The sequence below is a fragment of the Salvelinus sp. IW2-2015 genome, linkage group LG35 (genome assembly GCF_002910315.2).
Source record: "Salvelinus sp. IW2-2015 linkage group LG35, ASM291031v2, whole genome shotgun sequence".
NCBI lineage: Eukaryota > Metazoa > Chordata > Actinopteri > Salmoniformes > Salmonidae > Salvelinus > Salvelinus sp. IW2-2015.
In genome coordinates, this window is record NC_036874.1 from 8,023,243 (window position 1) to 8,038,433 (window position 15,191).

At 41.0% G+C, this 15,191-nt stretch overlaps 1 protein-coding gene across 1 annotated transcript; it reads left to right on the plus strand.

The window, feature by feature from the left end:
• The first annotated feature begins 2,850 nt into the window (after positions 1-2,850).
• Positions 2,851-13,249, plus strand: LOC111958883 (ammonium transporter Rh type B). The gene is made up of 10 exons (XM_023980198.2): positions 2,851-3,210; positions 7,694-7,880; positions 8,050-8,200; positions 8,414-8,561; positions 8,834-9,000; positions 10,518-10,655; positions 11,398-11,531; positions 11,681-11,802; positions 12,023-12,096; positions 12,558-13,249. The coding sequence occupies exons 1-10, from the start codon at positions 3,024-3,026 to the stop codon at positions 12,633-12,635; spliced, it is 1,386 nt and encodes a 461-aa protein (XP_023835966.1). The 5' UTR covers positions 2,851-3,023; the 3' UTR covers positions 12,636-13,249.
• Positions 13,250-15,191: the final 1,942 nt, after the last annotated feature.

The window sequence follows — 15,191 nt, forward strand, 5'->3', positions numbered from 1 at the left end:
AACAATCAAACGCAAACAATTCACACAATAAAGTTATGAAACAATTTGAATGTGCACAWATTGGCGTGTGAGAGCTCATTCTGGAGAGAGAAGTCCATTGTGCATCTTGGCGSATGGTCAATCTGACGTCTGCATTGGCCATGCAGCATTTACCGTAATACGGCCTCAGCAGATTTATCTAATTGGGTTAGCCCTAAAAGTACTCAATAAAAGATTGCCCTCCTTTATAAATTACTAAAGGGATCCCTTACACCAGGCTAACCTCCGTCAAATTCATATTTTGCCCATGATCCATGGCTTTTGTTTGTTGATTTCAAAAGTCACATTAATCAAGATGGCGAGACACTATGTACAGAACATGGTCAATACATTATCCTCTCTGCCCATCAGTGTCCCAACCTGGGCAAGCATGTAATTTACTAATCTGAGAATATGCTATCAGTTTAGAGAAGAATACTCCCGAGTTAAACTGTGGGGCTAAGTAAGTGAAACTCAATTGTTTTGAAGAGGCTGATGATTTAGACGTGCCCTGTAGCCCACCCTGTCAACGTACCGTGGGGAGGAATGGTAGTGGGTCCCACGTAAAGACAGGATGAAACATGTTACACTAGGAAAATCACAGTTTACTTATTTACTTAAAGCTCTGCCTACTCCAGACTACTTGTTTTCCAAATTCTGAGTAACAAATATTTCGCTTTATTTGCAACGGTAAGCCAGACAAAATTAAATGTGCTTGTTTCTATAATGTATACGAGTTTGGGGGGTGGGAGGGAGTATTAAATATTAAAGCATTAAACCTCTCACCCTTTCCTGCAYTCAAATGACCTAGTGGTCTCATGGGTGGAATGTTATTAATATTTTTCATAATTTCATAATTAAACATTATTTCCAAAGAAATCTGCCAATAATCTGGTGTTTCTATGTCAAKCAGTTTTGTTCTATTTTGGTCTTCTGTGCTGTATATAAAGTGTAATATTGGTATGCAAACTCAAAATTGAATACATGCCAACTCTATATCTGACATGATACACGTGTCTTCTTTTTCCTATGCCCATAAAGATGTGTGTGAGGTGTATACTTTTGTTTCAAAGTGGATTTGTTTTAAGACTAGCAAGAAACACCCTGATTTAGCCCACCGCAGTAAAATGTTATTAAAGRGTCAGTCATACAACAGGTATACTTAAACCAAACTGGTTCTCCAGTAGAGTAGTAAGAATGGCTTTTTATTGCCTTTTTTCCTTTATCCAGATATCAACCTCTCTGTTTCGGTTAATTGAACATGAACATCAGCAGCTTCCCTCTTGTTATAGGTCTCTGACTGACAGTCACGCAATTAGCCCATATCAGCAAAAAATATTTTGATTGGTAAATTAGTCAAGTTAGTCTAGCCAGCTATCTAAACTTGTAGTAATCACATCCAAATTACCGACCGTGCACACAGGGCACATGCCCAGAAGGGCTGGGTTCAATTCGAAATGAAGGCAGTCAATTCAGTGAAATTAAACTTAAATACCCCCCCCTCCCAACTGTTCTCACTAAAACTCAAACTCTGGTTACGGCCCTGGTAATACTGTTATTAGAAGTACCATGTATGTGAAATGTATGAAATGTACAGTATATGTCACAAAATAGCTGTAAAAATGTCATACAAAAGTCACTTTTTTCACCGAAGTGGTGGATGGGCCAATAAAATCCCTAGTTACGTAAGTTCTGCTTGGATTTTGCTGTGCCTTAGCTACAGTAGCCCTACAGTATGCCATCAGTCATCATCATTAGTGGAATTCGTCAATTATTGAATTTTAATTGACCTTCATTGACTGAATTAAGTGTGAAATGATCCCAACTCTTCAGACAGTCATACAGGCACAAAGGTAGGCAGGAAGCTTGACAGACATTCACAATTCAACTTCATAGATTGGCTTTGTGCCTGTTGTAGGCTTTTAGTTGAGATTCTCTAAACCATCACAGCATTCCTGCTAGGTGCTCTTCTCTATAGGAGAAAGAAAGCGTACATATTGAGTGATGACTGCTCCTTACAGGAGAAAGATGTGCATAGACCTGCCTCCATCCCCTCTCACATCCTACTCCCAAAACCTGTCTCAACACCCCCACCCATCCCAAACCTCGATGTTCCCCTGTCTTTCCAGTTGCGCCTGTCCAAACATCTCAACTACAGGCTCTTTTAGATTTTTGACATTGTGGCAGTAAGGTTTGTGTGTGTGTGTGTGTGTGTGTGTGTGTGTGTGGTGTGTGTGTGTGTGTGGTGTGTGTGTGTGTGTGTGTGTTGTGTGTGTGTGTGTGGTGTGTGTGTGTGTGTGTGTGTGTTTGTGTGTGTGTGGTGTGTGTGTGTGTGTGTGTCTTGGCCCATTATCACACCTGGTTGCACAAACTATTCTGATCCCAAGATGTTTTGTTTTTATTTTACTTTTTGTCTAACTTTGAGAGTCAATGGCATAATGGAGAGACACTGCTTACAATCACAGGAGCAATATTGTTAATCTGCTTGCATGCCTGACTGTCTGCATGCATCTGTTTGTGTTTTTTAATTCACCGTGGGCCTTGAACCATCAACCTAATGTTTTACCGTAGATAATGTATGAGAAATGATTTCAATATGAAGGGCAACCCCATGAAAATAGTTTTTAATGGGTCATTTTCGTTCTCTTGGAATCTAGAGGAGTAACTGATCATTTTAAGGAGTCCTAACTCATTCCAGACCTCCTTAACAGCAGCAATAGGGAAGGGGAGGAGCTGAGGTTTTCATTCAGCCTCTGATTGGAGGCACACAAAGGTGGTGGGCATGAACATTTGCAAACAAAACGCACTAATTAAGTCAGACCAACTCATGTGTCAGCTTGAGTCCTCACTCCCTGCACTCCCATTGCATCACTGCAGCCACCAGTGCTTGTGAGTATTAGTGTATGTTGCTGTGTTCCCTGATCTGGAACTGAGTTGGACTTCTAACCATTCACTGCTAAGGCCATAGTGCAGAGCCAGGAGAATACCCAGGTAACCCCACAGCCATGACGAACTCAGCGACTAACTTGCGGCTGAAGCTGCCCATGGCCTGCATCATCCTGGAGGTGATCATCATCATCCTCTTTGGTACTCTGGTGCAGTACGACGATGAGACAGACGCCAAGCTCTGGCACCAGGAAATCGCCAATGGCTCCTCCAACTACGACAACGACTTTTACTACCGCTACCCCAGTGAGTGACCGCAGCGAGAGGGGTAGGATTGGGGTAACGAGACAGGTGGTGTAGTAGACATCCCTAACCACTGATACAGGGTCAGATATGTTTTCCTCCTTTTAATGGTTATGGTTATGATTAGGTAGTATGGTGATCTGACCCTAAATATGTGGATAAGGGTAACTATTACCTTGTGAGGGTGGAGAGGATGGGGGATGTGGAGTCCATCTATAGAAATGAAATGATTGTTCTTTTCCTTCTTTGTTATGGTTTGTCAATGTGTCGACGACTTGCATGGTAGCAGAAGCAGATATGTTTGTTATTTAGGCAAGTGTCTTGTGTCATTCATTGTCATGCCATACATGTTTGTCAAGACAATGAACATGACAGAAAAGTTGTCTGAAGCTCAAACGAATCTGACGACTAAATCGGAAATTATTTATTTTCCTTCTGTGTTACTCCAGTGATGTGTTGGATATTGCCTTCCCACCTAGGGAGTCTTCCCCATCTGTCTTTCTTTGGGATGTTACATACGGTTGTGTGGAGGAGATGGTGAGGTGGMTGGGGATGGTCATGGTCATGGGTAATTYAGGTGAGCTGTTTGTAAGGGTTTGTAGAGGGGCAAAGCAACTCTGTTTTATGTTTGATCTGTTCTCAATGCTGTAGATTAGCATTCCTACTCTGAGTCCCTTTCATATATAGGGCAGAGTGGGGTAAGATGAGCCAAAGGGGTAAGTTGAGCCACCCTTGTTTCTAGGAAACCATCAAATTAATAATATGACCAAATATTTGGGAAGATATCATGGATTCTGTGAAGGAAGAAATCACATGGAAAAGTGGTAAGGAAGTTAGGTCCAAAAAATMATTTTCACCAAGTCAAATGAATTTATTGTGTTAGAGTTTTCATGATGCTTGTATCTTAACCAAKGATACTTTTAAGATTATACATCAGTTGGGGTCTCTATAAGCTTCAATATGAGGTCCTAAACCTAGCATGAAAGTGCATCCTTGCAGCTGTGTGGGCTAATATAGTGAAAATGTTTGTCCTTCGGTAAATTGAGCCAATGGCCATGGGGTAAGTTGGGCCAATGGCAAGTTGAGCAAATTMAAGTGTTTTCTTCCCAGCTATAATGCAAGGCCTTATCGCCGGGATATGAGGTAACAACAGAYCCTGGCCTATGTTAAAAGTGTTTGTTAGGTGTTAATAAGCCTGTGTTAAAAGATGCTTAAAATGATTAAAAGACAAAAAAAGTGATTGTGTTTAATTGTGTTTGGGAAATAAAGATAGACATGGTTTTAAAAAGGTAGTGGTAATATTTAATTCAGTACAGAAATTTGTAGGCGGCTTAACTTACCCTGACCTGGGGTAAGTTGTGCCAAGAGAACACTTTTTTTGGACACGCTATGTTTTCAAATCTGTACTGTTTACATGAATTCTGATTTTTTTTCCAGGGATACACAACATCCTGAAATATATGTTAATATCTTTCTTAGAAATAATACTATATTTCCCTTGACGAAGTAATGCTGAATGTAAAATGTATCAACTTACTCCACTCTCCCCTACAACRRCTGAGCTCCTCAGTGTTCAATGTGAGTTTTCCCTCCTTTGCTTTGACATTTGGCTGCAAGCAGCAAAGCAACAAATTGTTAATTTGTTTCCTAATAAGTGGAGGTTTTGGTTGCCAAATGTTTTTGGAGAGACCTGCGGAGAGATTACTGTCCTTTGATTTAACCCTTTAGTTTCTCAGATCTTTCCGTCAATGTTTCTTTGATTAGCGTCAAAACCCTTTAACTCATAGGCTACTTTGAACAGCAAGAGGGAAGGAAGTTTGGTCTCTGAATAGGTTATAGCATGTCTGTTGTAGTGGGTGTCCAATCAGTCACCAAGGGCAAAGGTATACTTTTCCTCCTCTGAACGTTGCTGTTCCACCTTAACAGATCAATAATGAAATGCAAAGGAAGACTGCTGGGGGCAAGGTGGTGGAGGTATTGGGTGTGTCCAATTCTTAGCCCTTTTGAAGGTTCCTGTGTGCAACTAGTCCTAGCTGTCACCACACCTTGAGGCTTTCCCAATACTGTCCCTGTACTATATGTCATGCAGATAAATGGGTGCAGGTAAGCCCCAGGGTAGAAGGAGTATGAGAATGTCTGATATACAGACATGGGAATGTGTAGGAGGAATGTTTAATTTTCACATTCACCCCATCACTGTCCAATTAGTGAAAGGCCTGGGGGATAGGGGCTTCTGTGTGAGAAAGGGGCACCGGGGGGAGGAGCGTGAGGGGAAAAAGTTGAGTGAAAGATGGGGTACAGGAGGGAGGGTGAAAAGTAGAGAAGGGGTTCGGAGGGAAAGAGTGATTGTTTTCAGAGAGAAGGAAAAGTTTGCTCTGGCAGTCTGATTTATGTGTTTATTGTCATGCCAGCAAGGCTTGTCATATGGAGGACTGAGATACACAGAAAGAGAGCTAGGGAGAGAGAGAAAGCAAGAGAAAAAGACTGTGGCACAAAAACGTAATTAAGGATCCAAAGATGAGCTGTGAGCTACTTTGGCTGGTAGCATGGTTTCCAGTTTTTCCATGGTTTTCCCTTGTTTAGACCTGGTAGTCATGGGAAACGTTGGGAGTTGAATGACGTGAATCTCTAAGAGTTGGATCATGTCCGTTTGACTTTGAATGTCCGTTTGACTTTGAATTCAATTAATCTTTGAGGTTGAAGTCTGTGACTATTGAGATTTGAATAAATTGAGCCTTTGCGGATTGTACCTTCACTTAAGCAGGTGAAACTGCTGATGCACGTTATGCCATGCTCGCTATTTATGCTCTTGCCTCAAGCTATTGAGTGATTGAGTACACTGATTTTGACACAAAGTAGAAACCTGTTCAAGTTTGGGTAAATTGAAAGAGGATGCACTAAAGGTCCATTGTAAGTAATTTTTTCAGARAATCTTTAACCTGTCACCTTCACTGATGAATGGAAGATCACCTTCAAGAATGAAACACACATACATACACACAGAGTACACACGTGCACATCTGACTACTCTCATTGATCATGTCCTGTTTGGAACTTCAAACGTTTAAGGTGTAGTAAAACGAATTACGGGGAGCTCAGCCCCCCGAATGAGACATGAGCTTCCCTAAATGCAACAAAAGTCTAACTMTGGGGGGACTCTACATCGTATCGACTGGGTACAACCCTTTAGCGAACTTGCAACATTGTTTCAACTGTGCCCTCAATTTCCTGTACGGATGAGCTCGGGAGAGACAACTGTATATGCGTCCCCATTTGTCAGCAATACGCATCAATTCATTCAGGTCYTGTACTGTAGGCTTAATGACAATCGCCAAATGCCATTAGACTTTTTYTGTTTTGTAACATATGTCTCTTTACCTTCATTAGATGGATGAATGTGTGCAGGTAGCTGACTTTTTAAAGTGATTTTTTATATAATAAAACATAATCAATGGATGTGTTRATGCCACATTAAAAGGTAATACATGTTTACTGTTAAAATACATGTCTTTACTATTAGCCCCATAAAAATGTTGGTGCACAAATAGGAAGTCCCGTTAATAAAACTGAGACCACCAAATGTCACGATATAATTCTCCCTCTGCTGCTCTATATTGTCTGGGTGTGTAGGGTGACCTCATTGCTATGAGATAAGATATTTGCTGTTATGTCAACATTTAGTAGAAGCCTACCATCTCACTTAGAATTATAGCTGCTCCACATGATAAATGTCTAGAAAGCAAATTATATCTGATTGAAAGAATATCTGATTTAAGAGAACTGTAAATAAATCATTAGATTAAAGCTGGTCTGTATGTTGGTTCATGGGTGCAGGTGTTAGATTGCCTTTAGGGCTTTTACAATAAATGTCAATGTGTGCCATTTTTTACATTTTATTTACATCCTCATAGGTGTTGCCTGTGTGTGTGCATGTTACATTTTCTCACCTCTCTGTAGGTGTCCTTCTAATCTAGGTGATGGCACATGGTATTTGGGCCAGCCTGCCAGTGGGGAGTTGGGCAGTGGGAATATCCTCCATGCCAATGATCAGTTGCCAGGCAACGACCAAGAGATATTGTCCCTACTCCCTAGTGCCATGTGGATGAATACGTCCAGTGGGCAGGGGGAGGTGTAGTAGGCRGGGTTAACAAGGCCAGATAGCAGGCTGAATGGAGCTATGAGGCACAGGGTAACTTCTCTGTGTCCTTCTATGTAGGTCAACTGAGGCTCCCAAAGCCCCCTGTCCCACTCAATTTAAATCACAAAATGTTGACTAAAAGGGGTTGTTGGTGTTTCGTGGGGAAGTCACCAGAACTTTCAATTAGTTGAAAGGTACTGCTATACTACTGTCATAAGACAGATAGTCTTTCTCACCAAACCATAAGAAGYGGATTGTTAATGTGTTTARGAGGCTGACCACACAGGCACTTCAATAGTGACAACGTGCATCCAAAGTAATAAAATAATGTTCCCTTCCTTTGTTCAGGCTTTCAGGATGTGCACGTGATGATCTTCATTGGCTTTGGTTTCCTCATGACGTTCCTTCAACGTTACGGCTTTAGCAGTGTGGGCTTCAACTTCCTCATCGCGGCCTTCGCTCTGCAGTGGGCCACTCTCATGCAGGGCTTCGTCCACGGCATGCACGGGGGCAAGATCCARGTCGGAATAGAGAGGTAGGGCTCATGCACACACTAACCTACATTTCATACTAAAATAAGCACAACACACCAGCAGATACATGTGATGTGTATACATGGCATATCATACGGGTGTAAGTGTATACTGTAATGTATTCCATAATAAACCCTATCATTAAGAGTTGAGTGTTTGTTCCTCCTGCAGTATGATCAATGCTGACTTCTGCACAGGCTCAGTGCTCATCTCGTTCGGGGCGGTCCTGGGGAAGACCAGTCCAGTCCAGCTGCTGGTCATGTCTGTGATTGAAGTCACCCTGTTCGCAGTCAATGAGTTCATTGTGCTTTCTGTTCTGGGGGTGAGTGTCTGTGTGTTTAGGTGTACCATTAAATGTACAATTCAATACAGGTTTAATACTGTATATGTCTGTATACAAACCTACCCTAAAACTGCTTTTTTTACGTACTATTATGCCTACTCTCCTATTAGGCTCTACTCTCCTCACTATTGAATACTGTACTTATAGACTAAGCTTTTTACACCCCTTAAATTAGATCATTTCCATCTTTAGGCCAAGGATGCTGGTGGCTCCATGACCATRCACACCTTTGGAGCTTACTTTGGCCTGATGGTGGCTCGTGTTCTCTACCGCCCCAACCTGGACAAGAGCAAACACAAGAACTGCTCTGTCTACCACTCTGACCTCTTCGCCATGATTGGTAAGAATARCTCCTGCTCATRGTWAGCAYGAAGCCRGTACWTTAGATACAAATAGCCACCATCAACAAGTCGGACAACTTAACCTTCATTTTCTGAAGACYCCAGTTAWGTTTTGACTGTACATACAATGCATGCCAATGTATGGGYATCTGTGTCATAATTAKGAGTACATCCACCTCCCCAGGAAAAAAACCTTACCTGTAAGCTTGCTAAACTAAAGGACTATATTACATACCGGTATGCTAATACTTATTTTTCCCTGACTGCTCAGGCACCATCTACCTGTGGATGTTCTGGCCAAGCTTRAACTCTGCTGTGACGGCCCACGGAGATGACCAACACCGCACGGCTATGAACACCTACTATTCCCTGGCTGCCTGCACCCTGGCCACKTACGGCCTGTCTGCCGTTGTGGCTCATGATGGSAAGCTCGATATGGTGAGGGGGCTAGTACAGTGTGGGGACTTAAGAGGAAAATCAGGTCCCTAAAAGTAGTATAGGGCTAGACAGGTGATGCAGACMTGGGMAGACATAGTAGGGAGAAGTAGGATTCTACAGGGACTATGCAGTGGAAATGAGGGGCTTAAAGTGGTCTTCCCAGATCATTTCAAGTGGGAGTTAGGGACTAGACATGGTAGGGGAAGGAAGATTTCTCCCAGTTTTTGTTGTCAATACAATCTGGTTCAACTGTATTTTGCATCATATAGTAGGCCTATGAACACGTTGACATTAAATCCTTATTGTCAAACTCTGAATCATCATACAGTATGTTTGCATAGACAGACAGGTATTTCAACTCTTGTCAACAGATGTAGTTAGGCGTGCTTGGTGAAAGTAAAACACAACTCTAGATTTCTTACGTACTTACATTATTATCATTATTATATTTACTCCCCTCGCACTAGCTCTTAAATGATTTAAAATATTAACATGAAACTTCCAAATGTGCAGACTGCACCAACTTAGATTGCTTGAAAAACGTTTTGATAGCATTTAGCTCACCAACAATAACTCCTGAACCGTACAGGCTAGACACCAAACCAACTTTCACATGTTCAGGCTATCCTACCAATCAATACAATTAATCAATCTTTTCTTCTACCCACTTTTTCAACTATAACCAGTCACTACCATTTCTTTAACTTATTTTAAAAACATAAATACTTTTAAACAAGCTAGCAAGCACACACATTTTCTTCTGYYWATGTACTTTTCTAGTTTAGATTGGATTTATCTATTCTAAACTATCAAACTATGAATCATCAAACTTTTTCACAAGATACGATTTAAGAATGCCGAGATTGGAAACCATCCCAAAAAATGCATGCTGAAGCATCACACCATAGTTACTATCTACCTTTAGAGTATACAGTCATGTGAGCCAGACAATATATCTKGTTGCTATGTCCCTTGAGGACATGGCTGTCATCTGCATCTCGTTCTGAAATCAAGACAGTACATTCCTGTCTAGATGGCAATCAATCTGAAGTTGTCTTTTCTATWCAATGGAGGGAGTGTAGGAGTCATTGAACATACCACATGACCTGGTGATAGTAGTARCGTTCTAATCAGCTCAGATTATCTCATAGTTGGTGAAAGGGTAGTGTTTCAGCAGCATATCATAAAATCTATCTGCAATCTAACAAGCGTTTCGCTACACCCACAGTAACATCMGCTAAATATGTGTATGTMACCAATAACATTTGATTTGAACTCTACACGGTCACACACCCACACTTTGCATGATGGCGATAGAAAATTGTCACACAATGATCCTTTGGTTGGGATTTTTTATTATTCAAATATTACAGAAGTCATCCTACCTTCTCGTTCCTTGACATTGGTACCGTGCATAATTTGAGAACAGTGATAATTAAAATAAAGGTATGAATGGACTCTGACAATCAACCATTTTGAACAGCATTTAAAAAATGTTGTCTCTCTCCTCTCTTTAGGTGCACATCCAYAACGCTGCCCTTGCRGGTGGGGTTGCCGTGGGAACTGCTGGTGAAATGATGCTCACTCCTTTCGGCTCCATGATTGTGGGCTTCCTGGCTGGAACCGTCTCTGTGCTGGGCTTCAAATTCCTCTCGGTAAGGCCAACCTGCCATTGGTAAGACAGGATATAGGACAGAAGTGTATGGAAATTAAAATGTATTATCCTCCTGAGACCCAGCAATAAAACATATCTGTAAACAAAAATACATTATATTACATAAGAAGTGTTTGGGGTGAAAAAAACTTTACAGAAAGAGAAAACAATAACAAATATAGGTTTATTTATTTTCTATTGTATGTGCACTGTAGTGGACTTAATAAATCAGTTGATAGTAAATATGACCAATTTAACATTACAGTAAAAAAGTAGGTAAAAAAAACTACAGAGGACATAAATAAGCTCTTATTTGAAAAATGATTGCACTGCTCTGAAAACTCAAACTATTCCCGCYATATTTACTTACTAAAAGCAATTGAATATAAAACTCACAAAAAATGATAATTACACACACACTTACCTTTCCATAAAATGTGCTTATTGTGTTGGCAGCCATTTTAACAAACCTGGAAGAGAAAGTTATCCAGGTCACACTSCCACATGAGATATCATTGAAAAGCCCAGAATGTCCTCTCAAAGGGTCTCAGTAGGATATGACCGTTAATGATGCCAACAGAACAAGKGTATCTATTTACAACATAAACAGCCATGTTGAGAAACACATCCACTTATGTGTATATGGCACCCTTTGAAGGACATAAGGGTGCTAGGGTACATAGACATCAGACACAAACACCCGCACTCATGGCACTGGCAACTTTCCACCCCTGTCCTCTCAGCCTATCCTGGAAGAAAAGCTGAAGATACAGGACACGTGTGGCGTCCACAACCTGCACGGCATGCCTGGAGTCCTGGGAGCCATCGTTGGAGCAGTTACTGCTGCTCTGGCAACRAAGGACGTCTATGGAGATGGGTTAGTCTGCCTTTTTTTGACAAGTTGGGAAAGTGTGCCCTCTCCTGGTTTTATGGTGAAGCTCCCCCTACTGCGCAACAGGCAGACGCCATCAAAGCGTGCATTCACACAACAGTTTAATTCAACACTCCCTGCTCTCTGTGTTGCAGGATGGCTGATGTGTTCCCTGACATCCACTCTGGTGATGTGGAGGCCTCGTTCCAGGGCGTACGACAGGCCATCTCCCTGGCCGTAACCCTGGGCATCGCCCTCCTGGGTGGTCTTATCACCGGTATGTAGAGGGACTAGCTAGAGGATAGGGGGGGTTTAAATATTACCAGTTTACAGAATGTTGTAAGCACACATAGTCATTGCCTTGACTTGTTTGTTTCACAAATGCATGGTGATATTATAACTGTGCTKTTTTGTCCCTGTATATAGGCCTATGCCTTGTGTCTGTGTGTAATTGTATCATATCCTTGTCATGCAATTTATATGTCCTTGTCTTGTAGGTTTTATTCTGAAGCTGCCAATTTATGGTGCTCCTCCTGACACCATCTGCTTTGAGGATGGCATCTACTGGGAGGTAAGTTTAGCTACTACACCRAGTCACTTTGTATGGATGAATGAACACACAGGACTCACAGCTTTGTACATAGTGTTTGTGTGAGAGTGCAGGGCCATTCAGGCCCATGAAGGGTTAAAGATTGCCAACGATGGCAGCAGTTGGGCCCAATGTTGTGCAATATGATATGTGGCCACAAGGTGTCATGCTTGCATTTGGTTACTGAACTCAAATAACTGCATTTCATCATAAGCAAAGCAGTCACCCTCGGGAACACCAGGTGGTGCCATTTCACATGGTCAATGCATGTATAATCAGTAATTGACGATTCTCTTGATTAAAAAAAGGTTCAGATTTGGGAATGTCTTGAAATTAGCTAGGAAATAGGTATACTTGCATTTTTATGACTCGATAAGGTGAAAACGACATCTAAATAAATCATCCACTACATCTTTTTCTCTTTCCATTTTTCTCTCTCTCAGCTGCCTGGTGAGGAGGGCTCACATGAGGAGTTGACCACTGTCAGAACACCAGACGAGGCAGAAAAGCTCAACGCATAAACACACATACACACACACTTGAGATCCACACATAGTAGATTGTACAACCAGGATGTGGCAGCACATGGTGCTTGTGTATGTCTGCCATTTTTCAATGTGCCAATGACCATATCTGATTCACTAGTATGGTGGTAGTGTGTGTTCAAATACTCAAGACCATCAGCAGAAGTGCCTTTCACTCGCAGAAGAAAACAATCTCAAGGTAACCCATAATGTGTTTATACCAGACAGAAGCATGCTATCCTCCAAGCAGCATAGGCCATGGACAGTCCATTGCAATATCCCTCGTACCAGCTGCATTATGTTATGGTTCTAGATGATGCTATGAAGCTACAGTATATGACAGAGCTGTAGACTTGAATCATGGTCTGAGAATTTGGATATGACTAGTGAAACCTGTTTGATGATACAAAAACAATGGATTAAGCAACTTTTTAATTGAGTGTTTTTGAGATCTTTTTGGCTTCTCCGCTCTTCTAAGAGATGTTACATGCACCAATGTTAAGGGAATTACACTTTTAGCCACTTTTAATCATCCGATTGACTAAGGGAAAGACAAATTCGCAGTAGGCCTATGTGTTGTAAATTCTATATTAAAACCAAAGAAAATTGTACCTCGCATGTGATTAATGTTAATCGCGGATGTTTTCATGAATAGACAATCACTTTTATAGGTGCATGTCCATCACTAAAAATGAAAAGTATTCCAAACTAAAGCTATGCATAGATAGTTAAAGTAGAGTTTTGACTATTGAATATTCTCTCTGGGTCGGGATTCTCCTTTTGTTCTATTTCTATACTATGCAATGTATTGGTTCTAGAGTAGAGTTGCTATTGTACAGTTGTGTATTGTACATAAATGTTTAGACAACATAAAATGTGATATAATTGAAACGACTACCTTCACCACTACAGACAAACAAAACATTGAATCAAATGGATTATTTGCTACAGGGGGGGGGGGGTGCCCAGACTTTGTTACACTGGATTGCTGTGAATTTAAATGATAATTGAATAATACCTGCAGCATATTTTGGGCGGAAATAAATCTTTCAAATGTGATATATATATATATATTTTTTTTAACATTTTATTATTTTATCTTGTTCATTGGACATTTTGAGTAGTTTTGTCTGAAACGTTCCTTTAATCTGTTCCTGAATATTTAATTGAGCCCGTAAATACCTCAGAGTTAATGCCCGAAATCCAACGTTTTTTTTTCTTCATATACCACATGACTAACACTTTCTGGGATCAAACAGCCTAAGGAAGCAGGTGTGTTCGGTTGCATTTAGACAGGCAGCCATATTCAATTTTAATCAATCAGATGAGCTGAAAAAGAGCTGTTGTGAAAAGATCTAATTCGTCAAAAGACCAACTAGTGGAAAATATAGCCTCGTTAGAAGTGCCCGGAGCCAGTTCATGTTCATGCGAGGGGAAAAAAAGGTTCCTGCAATGACATTTAGGGGTTCCTCCGATTGCATCACCGATTGCATCAACTCCTACTCCAGTGATGGGTTAAYAAAAAGTGAAACACTTGTGATTGGTCCATGTTTTTTAAGTAATATTTCTAAATATATATATTTATTTTTTTAAGTATATATATATTATAAATAAATTCATTAGTTATTCTTTAAATGCTCATAAAAGTGTGGTGAATGTGTACATTTTCCTGTTTCAAAAACAAGCTGTTCAGTTACTACTCTGCCCCTCAGTGACTGCCAGCAGCAGAAGCTTTGCCTCTGTGGGCACATAGGCCATGCGAACACTGCTTGGATTGTTTTTCCAGCTATTTTCTATGAGGGAGAACTGCCCCAATGAAYTCACAGCATTTCATAACATAAATTATAACAGCATAAATTATAACAGCACAAAGTGAATGTACCATCCTGGGGTGCTCAAATGTGAGTCCTTTCAGTCAGAACTTGTGAGTCTGCTCTAGTCTCCATCCCAATGAGTCTCTGACGCCAGATGGCTTACTTCCGCACGTGAGACTAGATGACAGATGACGCTAAAGCTGTAAATTAATAATCATAATGGTCATGGGAGCCTGGAACCTGATAAACTACATCCAGCGAGTCAAAGAACAGAGGCCGAGGGATACACAAGCTAGAACCAAAGATGTTTATAACTAACCCAAGATAGACCACAGGCTGTCATTTCCAATGGGAACAAATTAGCAATAGTGGGCAGAACAAGCAAGGAGGGGGGCAGAGCCAAGCACCAGCTAGCAAGATCCTATTGGCGTGTTTTAGCATGTATTTGCATATTCCCATTAGGAAAACGCCTACTCTGAAGTGCGGGTGTGCAATAACTACATTTGCCCTCGTACTTCTTCTAAACAATGCAATTTTCGGAAACTTTGGAAAGGGGTAAAGTCCACAAAATGTAGTCCACTCTGCTCATAACAGTTTCTAGCTTTGGGAACAGAAAACTGTATTGAGATCAAATCTTTCATCGATGAGAACATTTGCAGAATGTAGGCCAAAATGAATCTTGTTCCATCTTCTCCCACTGCCAGCCACTYGGCTTCCTCTCACCACCATATGCGGTAGT